The following is a 26,360-nucleotide window of genomic DNA, read 5'->3' on the forward strand; positions in this document are numbered from 1 at the left end:
TGGCTAAAGAAACAAAAGGTTATTCTGACATCATTTGACAGTATTTTTTGTGTGGGATGTATTTCAAGAGGTGGTCAACTAAAAATGCTAAATTTCTCAGTCGTTACTTCTGGATTAGCAAGATTCTATAAATGAAACTTGGCACAACACGGCTGAAGCACCATAAACTAAGGCAACAAAATATTAATAGATTTGAAAAATACTTTCTCTGAAAAATACTCCCTATGTAAAGAAATATTAGTGATAAAAAAAGATTTTATTTGCTGAACTCATATTTCTTCACGGAGGAGTAGAATATTGATAAAAAACCAAGCTCACAAGTGTGCGGCTCAGATTGACTGAGAATTCCCTGTATTTCAGAAACAAGGGAAACTTGTTTTTTCTTCCCAAAGAAAAGCGACTGCATGAGGTCTCAAAACGTGCGGATGAGACGAAGCGTTCCTGCTCAACAGAAGGGGAAAAAACGAAGCCAGAAAAGGCGAAACCGTACTCCAGTCCACAGATCGCTCTCCAGCCTCCAACCCCGTCCCTTTCTTTACCTGAAAAAGAAAAACCCAATCCATGCCTAAACGCCGTGAAGACGTGATGAGGGTACGCCGTGACGATCTTTCCCGCGGCGCCCCTCCCGGGCCCACTGTCAACTACAGCAGCCGCCAGCCCGCACCTACCGGATTGCGTCGCCCGGCCCCGCCCGGCAGCGGCGGAGCCCCACGCCGCGCTCCACGTGTCGGGGCTCCCCGGGCGAGATCTGACGGGCCGACGGAGCGCGCGGCTTTAGATTTCGTCGGATCCCGGCGGGCCGCGGGGCCCGCCCGCCCCCCTCCGGCCCTCCCACGCCTCCACTTGCTCCACGTCATGGTCACCCCGTTATCTATTTCCTCCCTCTCCTCCCCTCGCCTTCTCTTCTCCCTTCCTTCAGCACCACCACTTCTCTCTTCTCTTCTCTTCTCTTCTCCTCTCCTCTCACCACAGAGCCCAGGCTCAGTTTTATCTCACGTCTGGTCCTCGTAACGCCCCGCCGGGTTCTGGAAACATCCACGGCTACTTTCACGCGCGGGTCAAAGCTCGCGCGCCCACGCCCATGCCGCCACCGCCCGCCCCTCGACCTCCCACGGTGCGCGCCCTTCCCGCTAACAACCCCGGGCGCCCGTCCTTTTCTTTTCTGGTTTGCTTTAGTTGGTTCCGGGGCGGGGGTTCGGGACCTCCGAATCCGGTGGATCTCGGCCGCCCGCCGCCGGAATCCGGCACGGGTGGAGCTGCTCTGCCTCGTCGGGTCGAGTCGCGGTGGGAGTTTGACGCTTGGTTTACCTGTCTGATTCCGTTGAAAGCCCGAGTACTGCTGATGCAGTCTAATTTTATCTCGTCAACAGGACTATTTCTTCAGACTTTTAAGCTCCTATATATAATCTCTGAACTACGCTGATCTCTGCTCTAGTAACTACCGATTTTGCACGGTAAATCCATTGTCCAAACATTAGCATCGCGCGCCGATCCTTGCCAATTTCGTACGGTGCGCGCGTCGAATGCCGACCAACTGTCCATAATTCGAAGCATATCTCGCGTTCGTCATAGATTCGACCTTTGATCCATGCGTGCTTCTTGCAGATTCCAGTAGTTGGATGCAGCATGCCCATTTCTGAACCCACCGTAGGGCATGCTCCGTCGTCCGTGAACCGTCGCTAGTTGCGAACGCCACGGATCCAGCTGATGGTGAGCGCCGGTCAAGCTGGCGCGGACGGACCTTCCAGCAGTGATATTAGGGGGATCGGAAACGGCGCCGTAGAGAATCAGAACGGCCATGCCCTCAAGCCAAACGAGGACAAGGAATGGAGGGGCGGCAGCAAGGAAGAGGACTGGCCCAGTACGCACAGTGCGCCGCCAGGCTTGGACGAGCACAAGCAGCAGCAGCAAGACCGGGTCATCCGCTGGGAGAAGTTCCTGCCGGTCAAGACACTAAGGGTCTTGCTAGTGGAGAACGATGACTGTACCCGACATGTTGTCCGTGCTCTGCTCCGTAAGTGTGGCTATGAAGGTAATGCCCTGCAAATTTAAACTTCTAGTTTCAAGTAAATTATTAAATTGGATTTTGATCTTTTATAGTACTAGTTTGTCTAGGTCTGTTAGAGGCTAGAGTCTTCATGTTATTGTATTTTTCCTTCCTCTCTTTCAGTTCTAGATTTGACTTCGAGTTGATTTTGAACTTATAGTGCGACCATACATCTATCACATCATTTATACAGGGGGATACAGAGGCGGAGGTTATCCTCCTTTTCCAAAAATAACAATACAAGGGGATACTGGAATTGCTTATTGTGGAAAAGGGGAAACTGACATGACATTGCTTGTTGTGAAAAAAGAATGCATTGCGCATGCTAAAATAAGAGCAATGATTTTGATGGCACATCCTAATTGATCATAGCTAAAGACACCATGATGCCGACCTGTATTTAGAACATGAGATCTTCATTCAATTCCCAGTCAGCAATTAGTTGATCTGGCTATTAGTTTTACTTCAGTGGAAGAAGGTCCCTGATGGCGAATGCTCCTGTCTTGGTGCATCAGTTGATGGGCATGGTCAATCTTGATCAGTCAGCATAGTTTTGTTAACTGTTAACATGGATGAATGCATAAATGGCCAGGAATTTTGTTAGAAAAATGCCAAGGCGAGCACCAACACCGAGAAAGTAAAATCAAATAGCCAACTGACATTTGGTCTTGCTGCTAATTGAAATCAGTGCAACTGAAGTGATTTGACAAGGCCTTAATTTATTCCCACTCTCACGAGCTAACTCTAAGAACTTTGCAAACTTGAGCCTAGTTATCTTTGAGCAATTTCTTGCCCTAAATTGGGTAAATACAAACTTTATTCAGGTGTCATGGATTTTTCTAATGTAAATTGTACGTTTGATGTGTTCGTTAATTCGGTCAGTACATTTATGATATTTCCTATTAGAATTATCCTTTCTTTTTATATTCAAAGGTGAAAGGTAAATCAATATTACTTTTCTTTGAAACTGTTTCAATTACGTTAGTCCATTGATTGCAAAATGCATATCTTTCCTTTGTAGTTATCTCTGCTGAGAATGGATTGGATGCATGGCAATATCTTGAAGATGTGCAAAACCGTATTGACCTTGTATTAACTGAGGTCGCCATGCCTTGTCTATCTGGCATTGGTCTGCTCAGTAAGATCACGAGTCACAGTATTTGTAAGGGCATTCCTGTGATCAGTAAGTAGTTTTCCTGCTCAACCATATTGCTCCAACAGATTCACACACTTATTTTGGTCCTTGCTAATTTATTAGTTTAAATATTCTTAGCTTCTAAAGCTTATGTTGTTTCCATGCAGTGATGTCTAAGAATGACTCAATGAGTACAGTCTTTAAGTGTCTATCAAAGGGAGCAGTTGACTTCTTAGTGAAGCCGATAAGGAAGAATGAACTTAAGACCCTTTGGCAGCACATATGGAGGAGATGCCACAGTGTAAGTTGCTTATTGTTGGTCTAGCTTATTTCATGTCGGAAAACCAAGCCCACAAAACCCACTATGGCATAGTTTCTTTGACCTACTTATTTATCTGGGTATCTTCTCTGATTATCACTCTGGAATTTGCCTTTTTCGGAATCTAGTCCAGTGGAAGTGAAAGTGGCATCCATATACAAAAGTGTTCCAAACCAAAGACTGGTGATGAATATGCGAAAAACAGTGGCGGCAGTCATGATGACGATGACGATGATGATGCTGATGATGACTTTAGTGTTGGGCCCAATGCTAGGGATGGCAGTGATAATGGCAGTGGCACTCAGGTATGTTGGTTACTTAAAATTGGAAGATACTTATTACTCATTAGAAGATTGTGATAGATGTGATATAAAGGGTATTAGTTGAATACTACTCGGAACAAATGTTTGACTCTTCCAAAATTAATAGGATTAATACCTCTACGAGTTGAAAAGCTATGTGTTAAGTACAATTTTTTCGTGCACATACTTTGTACTTCCTAGTTGCTAAAGATCAGACCCTATCACCCTAGACCTATTCACTTTGGGCATTTTACACCTTTTGTTTTAATGTCTCACCCTGAGTCCACCCTTAGAACTGAATAACAAAACGATGATGTTTGTGCCAATGTTTTTTAAAAGAGATCTCTTTTAAAAATCTATTCTCATGCCACTGATCTATTTTAAAAATGCAGAGTTCATGGACGAAGCGTGCTGTGGAGATTGATAGCCCACAACTTGTGTCTTCTGACCATCTATCAGATTCACCTGATAGTACTTGTGCACAAGTAATTCACCCCAGATCAGAGATAGGCAGCAATAGGTGGTTGCCGACTGCAAATAAAAGGAATATCAATAATCAAAAAGAAAAAAATGGTATCGTATTCTCACAGTATCCTTTATACAAAGTAAATACACCTTTTACTGTCTATGTCAACCAACTGCCACTTCTTGTGCAGATGACTCCATGGGGAAATACTTAGAAATAGGCGCTCCTAGAAATTCAAGTCTAGCGTATCAATCTTCTCCAAATGAGATGTCTGTTAATCCAACAGAAAAACAGCATGAGAATCTCATATCCAAAAACAAGTCAGTAGACAAAATAGTCATCGACAAACCAACTAGTGAAACTGCTGATTTGATTAGTTCAATAGCCAGAAACACAGAATCGAAACAGGCTGCTAGAATCACTGATGCACCTGATTGCTCCTCCAAGATGCCACATGGGAATGAAATGAATAACGATTCTCCCATCAACATGCCATCCAAAGAGCTGGGTCTGAAGATATCGGAAACAACTAGACGTGGAACTGAAATCCATGATGAACGAAGTATTCTGAAAAGATCAAATCTCTCAGCATTCACCAGGTGCAAAGCATAATATCGCTATAATTACTAAGTTATGAACACAGCAATATATAAGTTGCGTACTAACTGTCCCTTATTTTGCAAGGTACCATACTCCCATGGCTTCCGATCAAGGTGGGGCAACATTTCGGGGAAGCTGTTCACCTCAAGATAACAGCTCAGAGGCTGTGAAAACGAACTCCACCTGCAAGATGGAGTCAAATTCAGATGCTGCTCAAATAAAGCAGGGCTCAAATGGCAGTAGCAACAACAATGACATGGGCTCCAGTACCAAGAATGCCAACACAAAGCCTTGTACAGATAGGGAGAGAGTTATGCCACCATCACTTGTTAAATCCAACCAGCAGACTTCAGCATTCCATCCAGTGCAGCACCAAGTGTCACCAGCTGACGCAGTAGGGAAGGACAAAGCTGCTGAAGAAATTGCCAATGCAGTGAAAGTGGACCACTCAAGCGAGGCACAGCAAAGCTCTGTCCAGCATCACCATCATGGACACTATTACCGCCATGTTATGGTACAACAACAGACATTAATTGATCGTGCATCAAACGCTCGGTGTGGTTCATCCAACGCGTCTGATTCACCCATGGAAGGTCATGCCGCAAACTATGGTGTGAACGGGAGCATCTCAGGCAGCAATAATGGAAGCAATACACAGAATAGAAGTAGCTTCGCTCCCAATATTGCAAGGCCAAACATGGAGAGTGGTACCATGGACAAAACTGAGGCTGGTGGTGGCAATGGCAGCGGGAGCGGGCCGAGCGGTAGCGGCACTGACCTAGTTTGTCAGAATCAGCTCAGCCAACGAGAAGCTGCAGTGAACAAATTCAGGCAGAAGCGGAAAGAGAGGAACTTCGGGAAAAAGGTAATCTATTTTCAGCTACAGGCTTTCTAAAGCAGGGACTCCCAAAATTAGGCCCCTTTCAGTTTGATTTAGTATAGTATAAGAATGACCAGGAGTGTTCTCCAAGTAGTTGGACGCAAACCATAACCTACACAATTATTTATGTCATGATGAATAATCTTAACTTCTTCTGAAAGAGAGAAACGCTTACTTTCTTCAAAAGAAAAAAAAAGGTAGAAAGAAACTGCCAAAAATGTAATGGCAGACCTCTACGGAACAGCATAGCAGCATAGGTGTAGGGAATGTAATTGATAGTGTCTTGGGGAGTGCGATTTTATCTGCTGAAAGCATTGACGTTATTGGATTGGTATCTTATTGACTGCTTCGTTGGCTTGGCTATTTTCAGGTGCGATACCAAAGCAGGAAGAGGCTGGCCGAGCAGCGGCCACGTGTCCGTGGGCAATTTGTCCGACAGTCTGGACAAGAAGATGAGGCAGGCCAAGCAGCAGACAGATGACATCTGCTTTGAGAATTACTACACACATAGGTTATTGACTCTCACATTAGAGTGCTCAATAAATAAAACCCCACCAATATGATTATTGCCCTGCCCGGCCGACTCCAGATGAACATTTGTAATATCTAATCTATGATAGCATACCATGCATGTTACCCCTCGTTATGGTTTGTGATCTTCAGTTCTCTTTTAGAGATAGATCTGCTTAGTCTTACTCAACAAGAGTCTTAAGAAGGAGCAAGCCAGTAGCCAAGTTGTCACTCGTATATATCTATATAATGCAATGTTAAGCCGTTCATTCAACCTTGACCAAGGTGATATAACTGAATGATCCAGCGTTTTGTGAAAGGTGGTGTTCTAAAGTCAAAAGGTTGCACTTCACTTCTACTAATGTTTTGGCATTGCAGTTCCCCTCGAATACTCCATACCACAGGTTTAGAGCATCTCTAGTAGAACCCTCAAACCCTTAAAACAAAAACCAGTTTTAAGGGTTGAGAATTACACATTTTTGACACTTTTAAGGGTTGAAAACATTCCGTTATAAGGGTTGGGCTTGAGGGTTCTAGTCTTTGCCCCAACCCCAAACCTTAAAACTGTCATTCATATATCACACATTTCATCATATGACATATCACAAATTCAATCACATTTGACATAAAACAATAATCATTCTAGTTATTATTACAACATCGAATAAAACAATAATCATTCAAATCATTACAACAATGTTTGAGCAAATAACAACAATTGTTCGAATCAAATAGGACATAGAAAAGTAAAATAAAGATACATCATGGGCCAATGCGCCGCCCATCCAAATGCCAGTGGTGCTCTACTAGATCATCCCGGAGTCGACCATGAGTGGTTCCATCCTCAATCTCACGATGTGCTTCAAGAAAAGCTTGTATGCGAGAAGGGTTTCTTTCTGGTTGCACACCGGTACCAACATTGTCATAGAAACAAGGGAGGTTTAACCCTCTCTAATCCTCTAGGATCATGTTGTGTAGAATCACACAACATTTCATGATGTTCATCAAGGTTTTTTTGTCCCAAAACCTTGCTGGACCCCGAACTATGGCAAACCTTGCTTGCAAAACACCGAAAGCGGCGCAACGGCGAGGCGAGATGCGAACGGCGGCGGGTGCGGAGGGGCGGTGGCCGGGGCGCGGAGGAGCGGCTGCCAGAGCGCGGGGCGACAGCGGGTCGACGAGGCCACGGCGGGGGCGCGGAGGGGCGGCGGGGCGAGATGCGGCCGAGCTATTTCCTCTCGCGCAGGGGAACCAACTGCCTCCCGCGCGAGGAGGGAAAATGAGGGCAATCCCCCCCCCCCCCCCCCACCCTCACTTCTACAGGTTGGGAAGGGGTTTGAGGGTTCAACCTCTAAATTTTTTTACGGGTTTAAGGGTTCTAGTCTACGCCGTTTTTCCGATGAAAACTGTAAAAAAACGGTTATTTTTAAGGGTTTGAGGGTTCTACTAGAGATGCTCTTACAATGTTGAGTGCATATCCTTTTCCAATGAAATAAGGGCAACACAAGCTATCTAAAAAAAGGCGTAAAGAGATGCAACCAGGCAAGACTGCTTTCCTTTCCATGATGTTCCTTAAAACAGGGCAACTTCACTCAAGTCTGCTTTACTGTGGCCAAAGTTCGCTTGTGGTTCTAATGTCTGCTCCCTGGGTAGAAGAAGTCTGCGCCGTTTTCCTTCACCTTGAAATGGAAGTTCCAAACTTTCTGCCCTTTCGCTGGTCTTTGCTCGATGAGCATTCCCTTGTTTACCACTGACAGCTGTTGCAAAAAAAATGAAACGCTTGTCAACGGTAAAATGGGCGGTGCAAGTGCCACCCTTCATAATAAGACCAAAGGTTCGCCGGAGCAAACTTACCACTATACTGGCTCCAAAAATCAAAGCAAGAACCTAAAGTATGCAAAGTGGTGATCGAGAACCTAACCTGTCCATGAACATCAGCGGCTAAACCGGTGCTCAGAGGCGCTGCCTTAATCACAAGATCAGCAATATAGCGCAGATGCAAGAGAAGTCCCACACCATCCTCGCTTGAATAAATATCCTCGTGATTAAGAACCACAAGCGAGCAATTCTGCCAAGACACAAACAGGGTGTAAAGAATGTGAATATGCTGTGAAGAAAGAGTACTGGCAGTGATTGCTAGATTCAGCTTTACCATCTCGGAAGTAAGTGTCACACAATAATGCAGGAAGTCCAAGACATCATCTGCAGAACCATTGGCAGCAACTTCCAAGAGCGAAACATCATCTATCATAACCGTGAACCGACCTGCATTTTCTCCAGTCCTGTATGCCTCCACCACTCTCTGAAGGCCACTGTACAGCTGAGCCAAGCTATCAGCAATGACACCTCCCCGTGTTCCACCTGAGTAAAGAAGCATGCAAATCAGTGACCTGTTAACGATAATGAAGCATTTGGAGAAACAAGGTATTCAAATATTGCTTGCCTGGGAACGCCTGCAAGTCGAAGAAATGAAGCCTCTCGCTCTTCCTATGCACGGATAAGTTACAGCCCTAGAAAATTTCAGAAGAAGAAATCATGAGCCGTTCAACGTTTTCAAGTAGATCATGCTCTTTGTGGCAGGATGCCCATGCCAGGACCCATGATACTGGAAGAAATCGAAAGTTATACGCTCTCTGAATGGTTAGTCCAGCCTTCAGTGCACCAATCAAACTTAGATTATTTAACTTGTGCAAAGTGCCTAGGCCTTCTGGTTTCGGATGAGCTGGTTATTGGAATCCCAAAGTGTCGCAGACAGCGAGCAGTTGCTGCCAGTTCATCCAGTACTGGCTTCCTGGCAACACAACTATGCAGTTGTGACATCTACTTCTGCGTTCGGTATGGGATTTCACATTCAGACCAGGGCAAGAGGCTATCTAGTAGTACTAGTAGATTCTATCCCTAGATCACCTTGTCGAATTTTCTGATGGACTATCACCCATTCTTTTGCAGGTGATCCATCGAAGCTAGCAGGTGCACGCTTACACAATTTCTCCACTAAGACATAGTACAGCTCTGCAGCAGTACTCGCTGAGTCACAAGTGTGTGTGAAACGTAGGCCGTGCTTAGGGTTAGTGTGGTATCAAGCAGAGAACATGTTGGAGGAAATGCCGGTGGGAGGGCGGGGCGCTTACCATCTTGCGGAGGACGCGGTCGTAGTGCGAGAAGGGGTGCGCGAGGGCGAGGAGCGCCGCGCCCCCGCCCGCGGCGAGCGCGCGCTTGAGGAGGAGGTGGAGGACGAAGGCGGCTGGCGCCTCCACGCAGTCCTCCACGACCACCACCCGCGCGCCGGCGCACATGGCCTCGCCCAGCAGGTCTTCCCCGCCGTACCCCTGCATCTCCCCCTCACCCAACCCCCCGGAGACCGCGACCAACGGGCTGCTGCTGCTGCGGCGGCGGCCGCGGCCAAGGAAGGAAGGAGGTGTCCGAGCGAATTCAGAGACCAAAGGAGTAGTGTACAAAGGAACGCGTACTTGGGTAAAAAAACGTAACGCAGGGGCGAAGGCGTACTTGGCGTAACGGAGAGCGCGCGTGCGTGTCCTGGCTTCGGAAGCAAACAGTGGGTCACGCGGGGCGGGGCGGAGGCAGCAGACGGCACCTGAGGACAGTTGTGTTGTGAGTGGTTCCGTCCTTCCTCGGAGTCGTGGACAGACAAAAGGGGAGGACGGAGTCGTGGACAGACAAAAGGGGAGGACGGAGTCGTGTCTCGTCCCGTCTCGTCAGTTTCTCCACCCGCATTCTTCCTGCGTTTGTCGTCCGTTCCAACCTCCGGCTCCCAAACCCAAACCCTGCGCACTCCCCTTCCCTTCCCACCCCACCCCACCCCTCCCCTCCCCTCCCCTCTGCATTCCGCGCCTCGGGACGCCATGGGGTGCTGCGCCTCGTCGCAGAAGAAGAAGGGCGCCGCGGCCGGGGACAGGAAGAAGAAGGAGCCCGCCGAGAGGCCGTCCCAGATCGCGCCGGCCGCCTCGCCCTCGCCCACGCCCACGCCCACGCCCACACCCACGCCGTCGCCCTCAGCTGGTACGTGCGCGCAGCCTCCCCTCCTCCTCCTCCTCCTTCTTCCTCTTCTTTTGCGGTGCCGGAATTCTTCTCCTTCTTCTTCTCCCCTGGCGCCGGTGCGGCGCCGGTTCTTGGCCGCCGCGGTGGCGTGCTAGTTTGGCCCCGCCGCTCGAGGCGGTCTCTTTGGTATCGTGCGGTTGATCGGATTCTCGGTTCGTTTCTGACGTCGGTGGTCTATGAGCGAGGGTTCTTGCGCGGCTGATCCCGTGGTTTCTTGGCGCTTCTTCGCTTGATGTTTCATGCATGGCTCGTGAAATGCGCTTCTTCGTTCCCAGAATTTGGGATGCCGCAGCGCTTTCTCGTGATTTCGGATACTCTGCGTGAAATCGTTTGAGCAGTTGCAACATCGGGAACTAGGACCGCGCGTAGGTTCATTTCTTCACGATTAAGTAATTGATTTTGCCAACAAAGTGTGGTTCTCTTCTCGGCCCTGAAACCGCACAAGATCCATGCGTTCCTCTCATTGTGATTTGCCTGTGCTCTTCTTTGGATGCGTGCAGATATGCTATGAATAAATCGTTGCATATCTGGATAGTACTTCAATTCACTTTTTCTTTACCAATTCGCTAATGTACCATGACGTTTCTCTTATTCCGGTAGAAAAAATATGCAGGACATCGAATATTGTTAATTTTAATAAATCAAGCTAATAATTAGGGGCATTCTACCTAGTCATTTAGTATCTCATTTATCTGTGTACAGCGCAAGATATACTGGCGATATACATGAGTAGTATATTTTCAACCGATTGAGTAATTAATTTCGCCATGAACTTGTGGTCCTAGGGCTTCTTCTATTTTTCTTTCTATAAAACAAATGTCAGAGCACAGTCTTGAGGTCTTCTTCTATATTTAGAAGAAGATTACCGAAGTGGCCCAAAATCTACACAACCACCGTGGCAGTGGCGCCGACCAAAACAGAGCAAACGTCCAACTAACCTCCTAGAACAGAAAGTGTTGTTCTGGGTCTTGAAACTGCACACAATTTTACTGGCTACTGAGTAAATGTTATTTGATTGTGGCAATTTTTCTTTTAGGAAGTAAATTAATGTTATTATTATGAGGAGGACCGCAAATCCCACTGTGTCGCGATGATATGTGTGACGTATGCATGTCCTTTGATTGTGGCAATTTTTCTTTTAGGAAGTAATTTAATGTTATTATTATGAGGAGGACCACAAATCCCACCGTGTCATCTATGATATGTGTGACGTATGCATGTCCCCACACAAATTTCTGTCCCTTGTTCTTGCTATGGTTGGATTAGTGCGATGGCAAAGCCTGGATTTGATATAGATGAGATCTTAAGCGAGACACCCAAAAAATACTTTGAATATGTGTATATAGCATGATATACCAAATGAAACAGGTTACTGCAAGTTGTTTATATATATGTGTGTTTATTGTGGTTATTAATGAGGTACAGCTGTATAAATCTATGTACTCCTCGTGTATTACTAGGTTTGCATGTCTGTAAATTCATTGATTTACTATGTCCAATTACTAGGTTTAGAATTTTTTGGGAGTTTACTCTGTAACCCCATGCATCTATACTTAGAAACAAGTAGAAATTAGATTACATGATTGTTTCAACATGGATAGTGTTAAGTAAAAAAGAAAAGGGTTATTTCTGTAATTTTGACTTTTCTGTTTACAATAAGCTTTTTTGTTGTTGCATACTTGGAATTGGCCAGTTCCTTTTTGCCGATTCATAATTTCCCACAAAAACAGTTTCCTTCTGGATAATGAAAGTGTTCAGCCTTTTTCATGTGATAGCTGACAACTACACTGGTGATGCATCTATTTTGTTTCTGCAGAGATGTCAAGATTAGGGGCCAGTCAGGGAGCCGTGCGCACTAAGTTCATCTCAAGCCCTGGTCATACCCATCGCCTATCATTCACCTACGAGGAGCTGAATGCGGCGACATTGGGCTTCCCGCAAAACCACTTCCTGGGAGAGGGTGGGTTCGGAAAGGTTTATAAAGGTGTGCTGGACGGCAACGAGGTGAGTTCATGTGTTCTATGGGCAGTTAAATAATTGCAGTCATGTTTGATAATGTATTAAACTCGGAAGATATTTTTTCTTGCTAAAATGTTAGTCGCGTGAACGACAGTGTGATGAGAAGTTAAACTGATGTGGTGAGCTCAAGAATGGATCTCGGTAGCATTTTGTTTCGTATTTTAATATTTTTAATGTGGTCGACGATCTATGCTATGGCCTATATGGTTTGCTGAGGTTATTTTGTTATGACAAGTGAGGCTTGTGAGGATATGGTGTAGTATATGATTCACTTGTATGTTGCTGCAACAGGTTGCTATAAAGATTCTCAACCCCAATGGATCTCAAGGGAACAGAGAGTTCTGCACAGAAGTTATGGTGTTGAGCAGGATGAATCACCCGAATCTTGTCAAGCTTGTTGGCTTCTGCGCTGATGATGATCAGAGGCTTTTAGTTTATGAATTCATGCCTCTGGGTTCACTGGAAACTCATATATTTGGTATGGTACTAAACTACCATGTGTATATAGTTCCCTACTTCATTACATTGTTGCTGAATAATCAGAAGCTTGTTTAACCAGAATTCGGTTTTGTTTTTTATCTTCCCAGATCTTCCCCCTGATAAGAAGCCTCTTGACTGGAATACAAGGATGAAGATACTTGCTGGGGCAGCTCAAGGCCTGAAGCATTTGCATGTTAACTGCAACCCTCCTGTCATAAACCGTGACGTGAAATGCGCGAATATTTTGCTTGGCGAGGGATATCATCCAAAGCTGGCCGACTTTGGCTTGGCAAAGCTAGGTCCGACTGGCGACGATACTCATGTTTCAACTAGAGTGATGGGCACACCTGGGTATTGTGCACCGGAGTATCTTGAGAGCGGTCAGTTGACTATCAAGTCAGATATTTACAGCTTTGGTGTTGTTATACTGGAGGTTATCACAGGAAGAAAGGCTTTAGATCAGAGTCGAATCAAAGCTGAGCGTAGCCTTGCTGAATGGGTAAGCATCACTTCCTGCCTTTTCTTTTTCTTTTATCGAACTACTCCTTGCTTCTCCCTAATGCTATAATGTCTGTACCAAGGAGAATATTGTGTTACTCCCTGGTATATCTTTGGTGAGTTCTGATTTCTATTTGCTTCTGAAAACTGGCAGAAGAATCATAAGTTTATCAGTAGTTTTTAACCATTTGATTAGCATAGATTTGTTATCTTCTTTTATTACATTTGGTCTTGCCATTGCTGAGATAAGATTCTTCTTGCATTTCTCGTATGGAGGCCACAATAGGTTTGGCCTACACTAGACAGAAACCTATATAGTTATTTTTGCCCCTTTCATGTACTAGTTTACGGAGTGAGTACATCTTAAGAACCCTTCTCTAAAAAGGAAAACGAGTTTCTCTTTCTGCGATGAAGATTAATGTTGTGACTTTTGTTCGTGTATAATTTCAGGCCATCCCTTTGATCAACCAGAAGGATTTTACAATGTTGGCAGATCCAGCGCTTGGCAATCAGTACAGCATGACATCATTGTTCCAGGCCCTCTCCGTTGCTCGGATGTGCCTGAATACAACAGCCAGCCGGAGACCTCAGATCGCAGAAATAGCTGCCGCTCTCGCTCACATCTCAAAGTCCAAAAGAACACGGCGATCAGCCCACCAGCAGTCAGCAGCTCAAGTTCACCAACCCGGGGAAGATATATAGGAGGAACTAGTAGTATATCATAGTCATGGGGACACCAGTGCAAAGCAATGTAGTGTTTCTGGCTTTGTTATTATGATGATGATGACACTGTGATCAAGAACAGGCTCTACTCCCCACTCTGATATGGTCGAATTGCTAGGGGGGAGAGTTTTGTTTGTAGATACTAGATAGATAGAGTAGGTGCAAATATCCTTGGCTGAGGGCTGAGGCTTGTCATATGCGGTCTTGGAGACATGAGCTTCATAGTATTTCTCCATGACGCTTAATCTTCGCTTCCTCTTCTGGTTGACATGTTGCTGATGTACATGTGATCTTCAGCCTGTACCTAAAAGTGTTGATGGTTTTGTCAAGATTGTGCTTAACCGATTTTGGTTCAATCTCTTTACCATTTTCTTTCCTTCTAATACATCAAGGTCACCCTGTGTGTTTTCATATTTCTATGCGTATTTTTCACCATGTAGTGTTTACTCCTATTTTATCTGGGAAAAAAAGCTACCCTTCAGCTGTGTAGCATCTGCGTGCGTAGAGCATTTCCAACATCCGCTTGCCGACACATCCCCCCAAAAAGTACTCCGCGCGCTAAAAGATTCGTCTTTTGGGTGCCTGATAGCTCCAACAGAGGTTGTAAAATTGTGCGCGCGCTGAAAAACGCTATCCTGCACTATATTTGATGTGCCGGCTTGCGCGCGCAGCAAACTCTAAGCTGCTGCAGGTGTAGCCGCTGGATTGGACACCACGCACTAGCACGCGTCTGTTGGAGATGCTTCGATCCCCATGCTGTAAAAGTGCTACAGTGGCGCACTAAAAAAATTATAGAACCCGAAATTTTTGCGCTCTCGTTGGAGATGCTCTTATGCTATGGGCATGCCAGGTCACAAAATGTAAACGAACCCATGCAAAGTGAATAAAATTCCTGGCAATAATCAACGGATACTATGACTTTTACACCGAGCAACAACATATGCCAACAATATGTTGCAAGCCAACGGTATCGAAAGAACAAATAAGATATTGGAACATCATTTCCTTTACAGTGCTTTTGCAAAACTCTTTCCACAAGAGAAACAGAACATGCTCTTCCCCAGTATAACCCTATGACATCCTCAGAAACTGACCTAACAACACAGGGGTTTTCGTGTGTATTTTTTCTTTCTCCTAACCATAACACTAAATATTGACAATCTTAATGAAACTAATCGGAGAAGAAATTTTACATGGATGCCTTACATTGATTTGGACCTACCAACGTTAACTCCATCTGACCATTGAACTCAATATGATACAAAGTACAATTTCAGCAAAACTTCATGAGGGGCACAAGTTGACTCTTCCTGCCGACAAAAAGACAGCTGGTTTCGAAGGACTGTTCTGGCGATCGGGCAACCCAATCACTCATGTATATAAAGATCCTTGCTGGCATCGACGATTTTCTACCTGATTCTGCAGGAATTTAGCCTTCATTCGTTTCAGCGGAATTCGACTTTCCCTGATAAAAGTAGTTCAAAAATTAATGAACCAACAGCGCCTTAGCTTTTTTATCATCTTTCTAGCTATAAGAACCATTGGGGCTGTCATGATTTCAAAAGCTATGTGAATATATTGCTCCAACTTTTTCTTGTCCTTTCTCCAAGGATTACATAAAGAGGTTGGTCCTTCTGTATAGATACACAAACTATTGTATCCTAGGGCACTACACATTTTACGACGTACCTTGCTCTTCTCTAGCCATCCAAGCCCCCTAGAAAGTAAACCCAATTTCTTGTTAGGTGTATCTTGATTCAGTTCTTGATTTATCTTCCCAAGGTCTCCACGCGGTGACCTACAAAGGAATCCAGTAAATGAAATGTTACCATGTGAACATAGACTTGCAGAATTAAATACTAAAAATCAGTGAGAAATATCAGCAATATAACTAGCACTAACCATAATATATGCTGACAGAGAACACAGCAATGCTAAAACAAAAGAAACCAACTAAAGCGCTATCAAGATACGATGAGTTGAAAAGCAAAGTAGTCGTGCTCGTTGCCCAGTGTAAAGTTCATAACTATATTTTGAAAAGAACATGGCAATAATACAAGGTAATATTAGGAGGGTGGAAGATTTCAGCGAAGTAACCAAGACATACTTTGGAGCGAACGTTTGGATGGCTTTAACCTGCCCAGCCTGGTACTGCTTTGTAGCTTCCAACATAGTTTCTGCCATCACAGCTCTCTTCTCCATTTGTGAAAGCGCTACCAAAGCTGCTTCATACTTCTCCTACATATACAAGGTATGAAACCTTATGCATCTCCTCTTCCCCAACAGTATAAGTTGTACAAGTAGAAGGAAAAAAAACACTTCCAGAAAACAGCTTTTAAAAGTGGCTCCAAGATTAACCTGGATCAAGTGAGCAGCATATTTTTGTTCAGCGGCATCTCGCTCAGCACCTATGCGGCCATCTTCTGTCACTTTCTGCTCCTGCTCCATTCTTAACAAAATCTGCATGGGAAAGTAAATGTGTGTACCTTTTAACCAAGAAGACAGAACAAAATACTTCAAACTTGAGACGGTTATGCAATATAAAGCCAAGGCACTAAGACAGCACCTGAAGCATTGCCTTTTCTTGTTCTTGCTTATCTTCAAAAGTTTTTCGGAGTTCAGATACCTCTGCCTCCAATTTCTCAACCTGTGAATCTTCTCTAAGTAAAGAACATATAGACCAAAATTTAAGAAAGGGAAAAGGGACCAAAGGACTTAAAGTACATCATTACTGGGATAACCTTAAAGTGACTCTTTATTTCAAAACAAATACAGATATAAAGTACAAGGGTGTGTGCTCTCTGATTTTGCTGACCATGTGGTGACTCTGGATATTGCAAAATGACTGCGGCTTTAACTCTGCTAATCCTAATGTTGCCATGCTGGTTGAGAAAATCATCGTCGAAGCCAAGCTATGGATGCTCGCTTGTGCAGAAGCAAAGCGTCGGTTGCCCCTGCACACACGTCGGCCTGGCGTTTGATCCTCACCATTTAAGGCAGCTGTACAGTTCTTTCCTTTTTTGGTGTGTTTTTGCATTGTTTTGTTCTAGCTTTAGCCCTTAGCCTTTCAGTTTATTGCTCTTTACATTTTCACTGTTTTGGCTGTAAGACCCGCGCCATCTCAGTGCCTCTTCTAATATGAAAGAAATGCATTTTGATGCATGCTTAGGAAATAAAAGCCAAGCATAAATATGAGGGTTCAAAAAGGATGAAAGGAGGCAAGGCGATGGGCCCTGATTGTATCCCCATTGAGGTGTGGAGAGGCCTCAGGGACATAGCGATAGTATGGCTAACCAAGCTTTTCAACCTCATTTTTCAGGCAAACAAGATGCCAGAAGAATGGAGACCGAGTATATTGGTACCAATCTTCAAGAACAAGGGGGATGTTCAGAGTTGTACTAATTACCGTGGAATTAAGCCGATGAGCCATACAATGAAGCTAAGGGAGAGAGTCATTGGGCACCGCTTAAGAAGAATGACAAGCATGACCAAAAATCAGTTTGGTTTCATGCTTGGGAGGTCGACCATGGAAGCTATTTTCTTGGTACGACAACTTATGGAGAGATACAGGGAGCAAAAGAAGGACCTGCATATGGTGTTCATTGACTTCAAGAAGGCCTATGATAAGATACCACGGAATGTCATGTGGTGGGCCTTGGAGAAGCACAAAGTCTGAGCAAAGTACATTACCCTCGTAAAGGACATGTACGATAATGTTGTGACAAGTGTTCGAACAAGAAATGGCAACAATGATGACTTCCCTATTAAAATAGGACTGCACCAGGGGTCAGCCTTGAGCCCTTATCTTTTTGCCTTGGTGATGGATGAGGTCACAAGGGATATACAAGGAGATATCCCATGGTGTATGCTCTTTGCGGATGATGTGGTACTAGTCGATGATAGTCGGACGGGGGTCAATAGGAAGTTAGAGCTATGGAGACAAACCTTGGAATTGAAAGGATTTAGACTTAGTAGAACTAAAACCGAGTACACGAGGTGCGGTTTCAGTACTACTAGGCACGATGAGGAGGAGGTTAGTCTTGATGGGCAGGTGGTGCCTCAAAAGGACACCTTTCGATATTTGGGGTCTATGCTACAAAAGAATGGGGATATCGATGAAGATGTGAACCATAGAATCAAAGCCGGATGGTTAAAGTGGCGCCAAGCTAAAAGGAAAGTTCTATAGGACGACGGTTCGACCTTCAATGTTTTATGGAACCGAGTATTGGCCGACTAAAAGGTGACATGTGCGGCAGTTAGGTGTGGCGGAGATGCGCATGTTGAGATGGATGTGTGGCCACAAAAGGAAGAAACCGAGTCCGGAATGATGATATACGAGATAGAGTTGGGGTAGCACCGATTGAAGAGAAGCTTGTCCAACATCGTCTGAGATGGTTCGTGCATATTCAGCACAGGCCTCCGGAAGCTCCATGCATAGCGGACGGCTAAAGCGTGATGATGATGTCAAAAGAGGTCGGGGCAGACCGAACTTGACAGAGGAGGAGTCCGTGAACAGAGATCTGAAGGACTAGATTATCATCAAAGAACTAGCCATGGACAAAGGTGCGTGGAAGCTTGCTATCCATATGCCAGAACCATGAGTTGGTCGCGAGATCTGATGGGTTTCACCTCTAGCCTACCCCAACTTGTTTGGGACTATAGGCTTTGTTGTTGTTGTTGTAAAAATATGCAAGGGGTCTTTTTAATCCAAAAAAAGACAGGGAGCTTGAATTGCCATAAATGTGTGTTGTCATACGAAAAGAAGTTAGTCTAGATAACATCATCACCTTAGCACTCAGCATACGTCTATTGTCTTGCGAGACCATCTCCATTAAAGCAGTTTCTAACTCCTCAGCCCTGTGATTATCAAGAAATATAAGCTAATCTTTATGGACATGTGTTGATAGGCCAAGTAAGCAGATATTACACTGCAAAATTAAGCCATACAGCCTAACTTACAATGACCATGAAGATGAGAATACACATGAATTTAAGGATTAATACTATAGTTCCAAATGCAGATTGAGATTAGACATTTATAATGAAATCGGTAAACAGGTTTCAAGAAGTTTGGTCACACAAAGTAAGTATGTTCTGAGTTATCATGAAGACGTGAAGGAGATAGGGAGCACAATGTCCCTTTGAAAATATTACCTATTTACCTTTCCCCCAGAATACTGTAGCTAAACTCAGATATGGGTATGAACAGAGCCAGTAGACAACTTTGTTATTAAAACCAAAAGGACTTTTTTCTATTTTAATATATGTTGAATATCAAAAAAGGTACTTTTGTTTTAACTATCACTCAGAACATTGAAAGGACATGCGTTTTTCCTTATATTTAACTAAAGAACTGATAACAGCATCGTAGCATAACAGGAAAATGAAATTTACACCAGTGCCGCCTTAAAGTGAGCACACCATTAGAGGTCTTAAGGGAACACAAATGAAATCAGAACCAGAACAGAAGTAACACGAACCTGAGTTCAGCTGATCTTTTCTCCTCAAGCAGTTTGCACAGTTCCACCTTTAGCCATGTTACCTGTGTGAAAGCAAGACAACGTGTATTCAGAATTCCAGATTGGCAAAATAAATCAGATTATTAAACTCGGCAAAAAAATAAATTAATCAGAAAAGAACCATTAAATTGTAAAAATATCATCACAGTGAACTGTTACAAGTCACTAAATTTTAACTATCAAAGTGGCAAATACACCTGGATGCATATAATACAGACATCTTTATTACATTCTGTTAGGGAAACAATCATCTCATACAGGGGAAAATGGAAATCAGTAGAAAAGGTTTTTTTTTACCTGATCTTGAAGATCAATGCCCTCGTCCAACTCATTTTCTAATGCTGAATTAGTAATGTAGCCCTCTAGGTTTGTTGACCCAGAGTCCCCATTCACTTGCAAACCATCTGCCCCTTCCTTGGAATCAACTTGTGGGCACACAGACGAAGGGTCATGTTTAAAGCTATATAATTTAGTTGCCAACCCCTTCTTATCTTTCCAGGATTTACGGTCTTTTGATCTTTCCTCCATAGCCACTATAATCTCCGGCCTGTGCTTTTCTCTTAGCTCCCGCAATCCCATTTCTTTGACTGACTGAAAACCCATACAAGCTGTCAATACAAGTTGGCTGCTGTCAAAGGTAGAGCCAGCAAGAGACTGCAGTAACGTAATTGCATCTCCAGCATCCTTTGTGGTCACCAAGGCAGGCCCTATAAGTTAACATAAAAGCTAATAGTGTTGGGTACACATCAAAGTTTAGTCAAAATGAACAAACAATAGGACATAGTAACATTTTCAGATTAATCGAAACATGGATAACTAGTACCATATAAGTCCAGCAAAGCAAGGGTTGTCCGGAACAGCATTGTACGATTTCCTTCAAAAAGGATCACGTCCCAAACACGAAGAACTAAAAGACAGGAAAAGTTCCAATCAGGTATAGCCAAATCATTAATCTGTTGGAACATATATACTCCCTCCGACCCATATTAATTGTCGCTGTACTAAATGAGCGACAATTAATATGGATCGGAGGGATTACAAATATAAGGATTATGTAACACATAAAAAACTAATGTGGGGTTTCTCAATATCCTAGCAAATTTTCTTGAGATGTTAAGTAATTTAAGTGGCTCTAAATAATCAAATATTACAGCAGCAAACTAGTAAAAAATGTTTTTAATTGTATATTGTCATATCTTCATGAAAGCACAAAGATATTGTATAAAACCTGACCACTTTCCCATGGAAGCATGTTGATGAAAATTGAAAGAAACCATGGTCCAGTCACCCATGTCACCTGAACTCCCAAGATATCTGTATGTTTGGCTGAAAGAGAGTTGCGACCAATGTGAGTGCAAAGTGATAACCACCATCAAACGCTCTCAAGGAAATAAATTATTATGCCTTCAGACAAATCTTAGCTATGTCAGCTCCTGATTTCAATTGAATGTGAGTCATATCCACATGCGTCATTTTTTTAGCAATACTGTGAATGTAAAAATATACAGGTATCAATAATATCACTGGAATACAGACCCAATTTTGGGAACCTTTCTCGTACAACGTCCTCAAGAACAAGTTGGTCAACCTGTGAGCAGCAATATTAGATAAATGTTGGCGGGCATAGAGCACATGTAAGAATAGATCGTCAAAAAAACAAAAGTACCTGCGATTCAATCATTTCCTCAGTGTAGTAACCCTCAAAGTATTCGTCAATGACCCCCACCAGAGCCCTGAAAATACAAAAAAAGCAAAGAAAATGTAGAACTGGAGATAGCCTATGATCTTGAACCATAAAATCATTCATTAATCAGATGTAGCTTTCAAGAAAAAAGGCACATAGTCCTACCAGAATGCATTCTCTTCAGGCATGAACAATAAAAATAGCCCAGCAAAAAAGTTCATGGCCTACAAGAAAAAACAAAGATGTAAGATAAAGGATTACCATCGTTATCGTAGCTTAAAAGTACAAAACAGATTCTAGGAACATGGGCTCATACAAGCCCCTTCACATGTATGCATACCATATGAAAAAAAATGTAGGCACATATAGAAAAATCATGAAAAAAATATAATCACGTGCATACTGTACAAACAAAGCAAGAGATATTAAGAAGTTATATAACAGAGTGATGTTCACATCTTTTGTTTCCTTGCAGCACACACATGGTCATATTTTTCTACACCACCATGATTTTTTTGAGATTTTTTATCATGTCTAGGCGCACAAACTCATGGAGGGTTGCCAATGGGCTAGATTCATACTATTAGGCTTTCCCCTCAAACATATAAAAGTACAAGTGTTTCTAAAACCAATCCAGGGCATGTGGAAAGCAAGATAAATGTAGCCTCGGTAGTGAATTGAACGTGTGAAACTTTCCTGTCCCCGTCAAGCTAGAAAATGACGAAATTGCATTTTTTAAATTAAGGATAGGCCTCATTGATCTCAACCATGTATATTGCTTCTTAAGTTTCAGTGAGAATGAGAAGATCAAAATTTGTTCACCAGAACTGATTGTAAAGTTCCTAATTTCACAGTAGAGAGTGCATGATATTCCCTCTGTAAACTAATATAAGAGCGTTTAGATCACGTGACTAGACGCTCTTATATTAGTTTACAGAGGGAGTACATTATAAATTTCTTTTATTTCTGTTTTTAATTTTGAAATATCAACGCTATAAGAGCATCTCCAATAGATGGTCCAAAATTTGGCGGTCCAAAACCGAAGATGTAAAATTTGGACCGCCAAAAAGTGCGTTTTGGAGCTCCGAAAAAAGCTCAACTCCAACAGATGATCCAAATTGATGGTCCAAAAGAGCAACTCCAATAGATGGTCCAAAATGAAGATGTAAAATTTCTTAAAACGACAAACTACTAGTCCATTCAACATAGTTCAAACATCAAATTCAACATAGGCGGAGCTGCGGGGCGGTGGCGGACGGAGCCGGGCGGGGCGGACGGAGCCGGGCGGGGCGGAGCTGAGGGGCAGCGGACGGGGCGGTGCGGACGGGGCGGCGACGCACGGGGCGGGTCGGAGCTACGGCGGGCGGGCCGGGGCCGGGCGGAGTTGCGGCGGACGGACGGGGTGGGGCGGACGGGGCGGCGACGCACAGGGCGGCGGCGTGCGCTGCGGCCGCGGATCCGTGGAAACAGCGGCGAGGGGCGGGGCGGGACCGGATCTGATGCGGGCGGCATGCGGCAGGGCGGCGGCGGGTTGTGGGGGCGGCGGCGGAGCGGCAGCGGACGGGCGGGAGGTCGCGAGCGGGCGGGAAAGGAAATGAAGTGGCGGTTGGGCGTTCGCCGGCGGCGGCTGGTTTTGGACCAGATGCATCTCGTGATGTAAATTTGCACCGGGAGGTGTTGCATTTTACATCACGAGGAGGCCGCGGTCCAATTTTTTTTACATATGGACCGTCTGTTGGAGCTGCGTTTTTGGCCTCAGACGGTCCAAAAGTTAGTTACTTTTACATTTGGACCATCTATTGGAGATGCTCTAAGGTGGCAACAAATTCTTAACTAGAACAAACCTTTGAAAAATGGCGTCCGTTCATAGTTCACTTAAAATGGGTCAGAAAAATGTTTACAGTTATAGCATACAAAAAGGAAGGTCAAAATCCAAAAATCTTCAATGAGTATTGTATTACCTGGCAGTATCCAACAGATGGATTATGCCTTGCGTATGCTGTCAGTAACCGCCTCAAGGCATTTCTCCCGTCCTCATCTAATGCAGGGTGTCCTGGAAATGTTCGAGACAAATCCTGTAATGATAACAGAAAAACTAGAACTTGTTAACCAAGGGCATACTTCCACTTAGTTTTGAACTGTTAGTGAACAACCTTCTCTATCTGTCCTTTCCACTTCTCAGGCTTGGGATTCTTTTTTGGTGAACTTTTCTGTTCATTCACCACTTTGTCCTTAAGGTCCTTCTCATCTAATACATCGGTTCTTTCATCTAGCAATTTGTTGTAATACCCAGTAATTTTCCGAGCACCAACACCCACAAATGCTTGCCACATCTACAAGAAAACAAACCATATGTAAATGTAAAGGCATATCTCATAGACGACAAAGGCAAGGTGCAATTCTGGTTGCAGTTGCACCTCTCCTCTAAGAGCGATTGGCACACCTCCACGAACCAAGCTCTCCAGTTCCTCCCTCCAAGGAAAATAAGACCCTCCATTGTGTCCCTCCAATGTAACACTCGTTGAATCACCAGGTGCCCCGTCCTGTGACCGATCCACCTTCTCTGCATCATATGACTCCTCTGCTGGATTCTCTGCATGCGGTTCTTCTACTGCTCTATCTTCTTCAATTGACGCAAGCTGGGTCGCAACCTTTTCAGATATGGCATTTGCAGTATCGTTTCTTTTCACGACCCGGGAGCTCATCATTTTCTCAATGATGCTGAGTGATGCCCTGACCCGTCGCCAGGACTCGACTTTTATGGGCTCCAATTCATCCAACAACCCCTTATCGAAGGGGGTCTCTTCAAACCTTTTGAAGTTGTCATTTTTCACTTCTCTCAATTCTTTCAACCCTCCATTTTGATCTTTAAATTCTTCCGAGACCCCATTTATAACTTTAAATTCTTCAGAGCCCTCATTTGTTTCCTTCAATTCTTCCGAGGCTTTGTTCAGCGTTACACAGTCTGCACTACTCTCCTCTTTCAGTTTTTCTGAGTTGCCAGTGACATCTTCGAAATCCTCTGGCTTGCCTTTTGCTTCAATGGATTCATCATTGTCATCAACTTCATCTATGCATTCTATTTTGATGTTCCTCTCTGCTGCTTCATGCTCTTCTTCTCGATTACAATCTGCCCCTCTGTTACTGCTGTCTTCTTTTGTTTCTTCCAAGTTGCCAGTCACACCTTCAAACTCTCCTGGCTCGCCATTTACTTGTTTGAATTCCTCGCTGCCGTCAGCTTCCTTCAGATACTCCAAATTTTTGTTGGTATCTGTGTTTTCGGCCTCATGCTCTTCTTCTTTGACACTCTTTTGTGCACTTTCAGCATCCCCCGCGGGGGCATCAATGCTGGGTGTGCTGGGCAAGTCTGCAGAATCAGCCAACCTGTCCAAGAAGTCCTTCCATCTATGTGTTCTCTCATCTTCCTCTTCCTAGAGACCGACCAATCCATAGAAAGATGAGAAGTTTTCATCATCAGTAAATAAACAGAGAAAGGAAGAGAACATTTCCAGTGTGATAAAATTACCTTGTAAATCTTGGCATACTCGCGGAAACGCTGCAGATGCTGCGGCCGCACCGCGAATCCATAAGCGTCCCTGCGCCAAACCTCAACAACATCAGCCACAATGCCAAGAGACGACGACAACTCCGGCCACCGCATTACCCCCCCACACCCACACCAACCCTGACCGAAACCAAATCTAGAAAATACGACGAGGAGGGGAGAAAGCAAGGAGGTGAAGAAATGGAAATGAGGGCTGGCATTTATGGGCTTTACCGGGACTCGGCGTCCATGGGGATCAGCGCGCATTAAAGAAGAAGCGACCTGGGCAGCGCAGGCCATGGATTGACCAAAGCCATAAACCCTAGGCCGGCCGCGCCCCGAGATCCGCGCACATGGGGAGCAAAATGCGAGGAAAAAAAATCGAATTGAGGGGGGGTCGTGGGCGGGGCGGGGGGCGAAGAATCACGAACTGCGAACGGATCGCGGTGAGATGGGATGGGAGGGGAGCCGCGCGCGAGCCCGCCCGTTGATTGCACCCCCTCCGCGCCCCCCCGATGCCCGGACGCGAGGCGGAGAGAGAGGGGAATAGAAGAAGATGGATTCAGCGCGGATCGTGGGAATGGGAGGGGGGGAAGAAACTCGTTTTGCGTGGAGGCGGGTGCTCCGGAGCACGTGGCGCGCGGCACGACGATGCCGGCGGAGCGGGCGGGCGGGCGCCATCGGCTTTGGTTGGTGAACGGTGCATGGCTCTGTTGCTTGGTTGGTTTGCTGCTGGTGCTGGCTCACCTCTTGTGGTCGAAGTCGAAGGGCGTGGCGCCCATGGCGACGGCGCGCGCCGGCGCCGGCGCCGTGGCCGTGGCCGGTCGTCGTGGTCTCAGTTTGACTCGTAGGCAGCTCCCGCGCCGCGAGGGAGGACGAGGTCGAGGAGGAGATCAGGACGATTAAATCCGGCTGGGTTTGACCCGGATTTTGAACGATGAAGATTTCGTGAACGAGGAAAGGAGAGGTATTTTTGTAGTCCAACACAAGTTTGTCCACTGATCAATCGCGCCATCATACTACAGGGCAGGCCAGGGTGCGTGGTTGGTTCATTGGTTGGTGCAGTACACTCAACTGTTGTGTAGTATCTTTTGATTGAAATGAAATTAATAGGGGAGGATCGCGTAGTGCGCACTTAATTATGTGATGGCGTCGCCCTCGTGCGCGCTCTCTGTGCGCCCCTCGTCAAGTTTGACCTCGTCGGTTTTGCCGGTTTGGTGAAGAGAGGACCGGACGTGGTCCCACGCACCAGGCAGGCACAAAGGGGAATGTACAAACGTGGTTACGCTGGCAATAGTGATGGAATCTTAGCTCGTACCACTAGAATGTCCCGTGCGTTGCAACCGGATTTTTTAAAATTGATACTCCCTTCACATCTCAGTTTATAAGTCCGACACGTGTATCTAGGTCGTTAATTTGACTAACTTAATGATAAATATATATTAAAAAAATATCATTAAAACCTTTTTATTTTCTAATGATATGATTTTTATATTAAACAATAGATTTTATATAAGTTAAACTGACGATCTAGGTACACGTGCTTGTCTTCTAAAATATGATGGAGGTAGTACT

The 26,360-nt window shown here is 44.8% G+C and overlaps 4 protein-coding genes across 8 annotated transcripts; 2 read left to right on the forward strand and 2 right to left on the reverse strand.

Moving 5' to 3' along the window:
• Nucleotides 1-900: 900 nt before the first annotated feature.
• On the forward strand, nt 901-6,578 carry LOC123448955 (two-component response regulator-like PRR73). Of its 2 annotated transcripts, none has more exons than XM_045126009.1 (9): nt 901-1,114; nt 1,606-2,032; nt 3,069-3,230; nt 3,350-3,483; nt 3,630-3,806; nt 4,196-4,376; nt 4,460-4,868; nt 4,954-5,734; nt 6,120-6,578. In XM_045126009.1, exons 2-9 carry the CDS (start codon nt 1,708-1,710, stop codon nt 6,228-6,230), a joined length of 2,280 nt encoding a protein of 759 aa, XP_044981944.1. In that variant the 5' UTR covers nt 901-1,114; nt 1,606-1,707; the 3' UTR covers nt 6,231-6,578. The 2 variants fall into 2 exon arrangements, with proteins under 2 accessions (XP_044981944.1, XP_044981945.1); XM_045126010.1 differs by lacking the exon at nt 901-1,114 and adding an exon at nt 1,169-1,510.
• A 1,104-nt stretch (nt 6,579-7,682) lies between these two features.
• LOC123448957 (elongator complex protein 6) lies at nt 7,683-9,727 on the reverse strand. Its single transcript, XM_045126013.1, has 5 exons — nt 9,391-9,727; nt 8,703-8,769; nt 8,412-8,620; nt 8,181-8,327; nt 7,683-8,016 (listed from the first exon to the last, which is right to left on the reverse strand). The coding sequence occupies exons 1-5, from the start codon at nt 9,592-9,594 to the stop codon at nt 7,891-7,893; spliced, it is 753 nt and encodes a 250-aa protein (XP_044981948.1). The 5' UTR covers nt 9,595-9,727; the 3' UTR covers nt 7,683-7,890.
• A 305-nt stretch (nt 9,728-10,032) lies between these two features.
• LOC123448956 (receptor-like cytoplasmic kinase 185) lies at nt 10,033-14,394 on the forward strand. The gene is made up of 5 exons (XM_045126011.1): nt 10,033-10,279; nt 12,135-12,322; nt 12,629-12,815; nt 12,925-13,316; nt 13,766-14,394. Exons 1-5 carry the CDS (start codon nt 10,123-10,125, stop codon nt 14,015-14,017), a joined length of 1,176 nt encoding a protein of 391 aa, XP_044981946.1. The 5' UTR covers nt 10,033-10,122; the 3' UTR covers nt 14,018-14,394.
• Nucleotides 14,395-15,008: 614 nt separating this feature from the next.
• On the reverse strand, nt 15,009-25,837 carry LOC123448958 (TBC domain-containing protein C215.01). Of its 4 annotated transcripts, none has more exons than XM_045126015.1 (18): nt 25,533-25,837; nt 24,768-24,837; nt 23,659-24,672; nt 23,395-23,574; nt 23,203-23,316; nt 21,407-21,465; nt 21,224-21,290; nt 21,094-21,145; nt 20,791-20,883; nt 20,381-20,464; nt 19,855-20,264; nt 19,519-19,580; nt 18,826-18,895; nt 16,605-16,685; nt 16,397-16,498; nt 16,146-16,276; nt 15,728-15,836; nt 15,009-15,503 (listed from the first exon to the last, which is right to left on the reverse strand). In XM_045126015.1, the coding sequence occupies exons 1-18, from the start codon at nt 25,565-25,567 to the stop codon at nt 15,468-15,470; spliced, it is 2,769 nt and encodes a 922-aa protein (XP_044981950.1). In that variant the 5' UTR covers nt 25,568-25,837; the 3' UTR covers nt 15,009-15,467. The 4 variants fall into 4 exon arrangements, with proteins under 4 accessions (XP_044981950.1, XP_044981951.1, XP_044981949.1 ...); XM_045126016.1 differs by lacking the exon at nt 25,533-25,837 and adding an exon at nt 25,020-25,346; XM_045126014.1 differs by lacking the exon at nt 25,533-25,837 and having other exon boundaries at nt 24,768-24,917.
• Nucleotides 25,838-26,360: the final 523 nt, after the last annotated feature.

Source organism: Hordeum vulgare, chromosome 4H, assembly GCF_904849725.1.
Source record: "Hordeum vulgare subsp. vulgare chromosome 4H, MorexV3_pseudomolecules_assembly, whole genome shotgun sequence".
Classification (NCBI taxonomy): Eukaryota; Viridiplantae; Streptophyta; class Magnoliopsida; order Poales; family Poaceae; genus Hordeum; species Hordeum vulgare.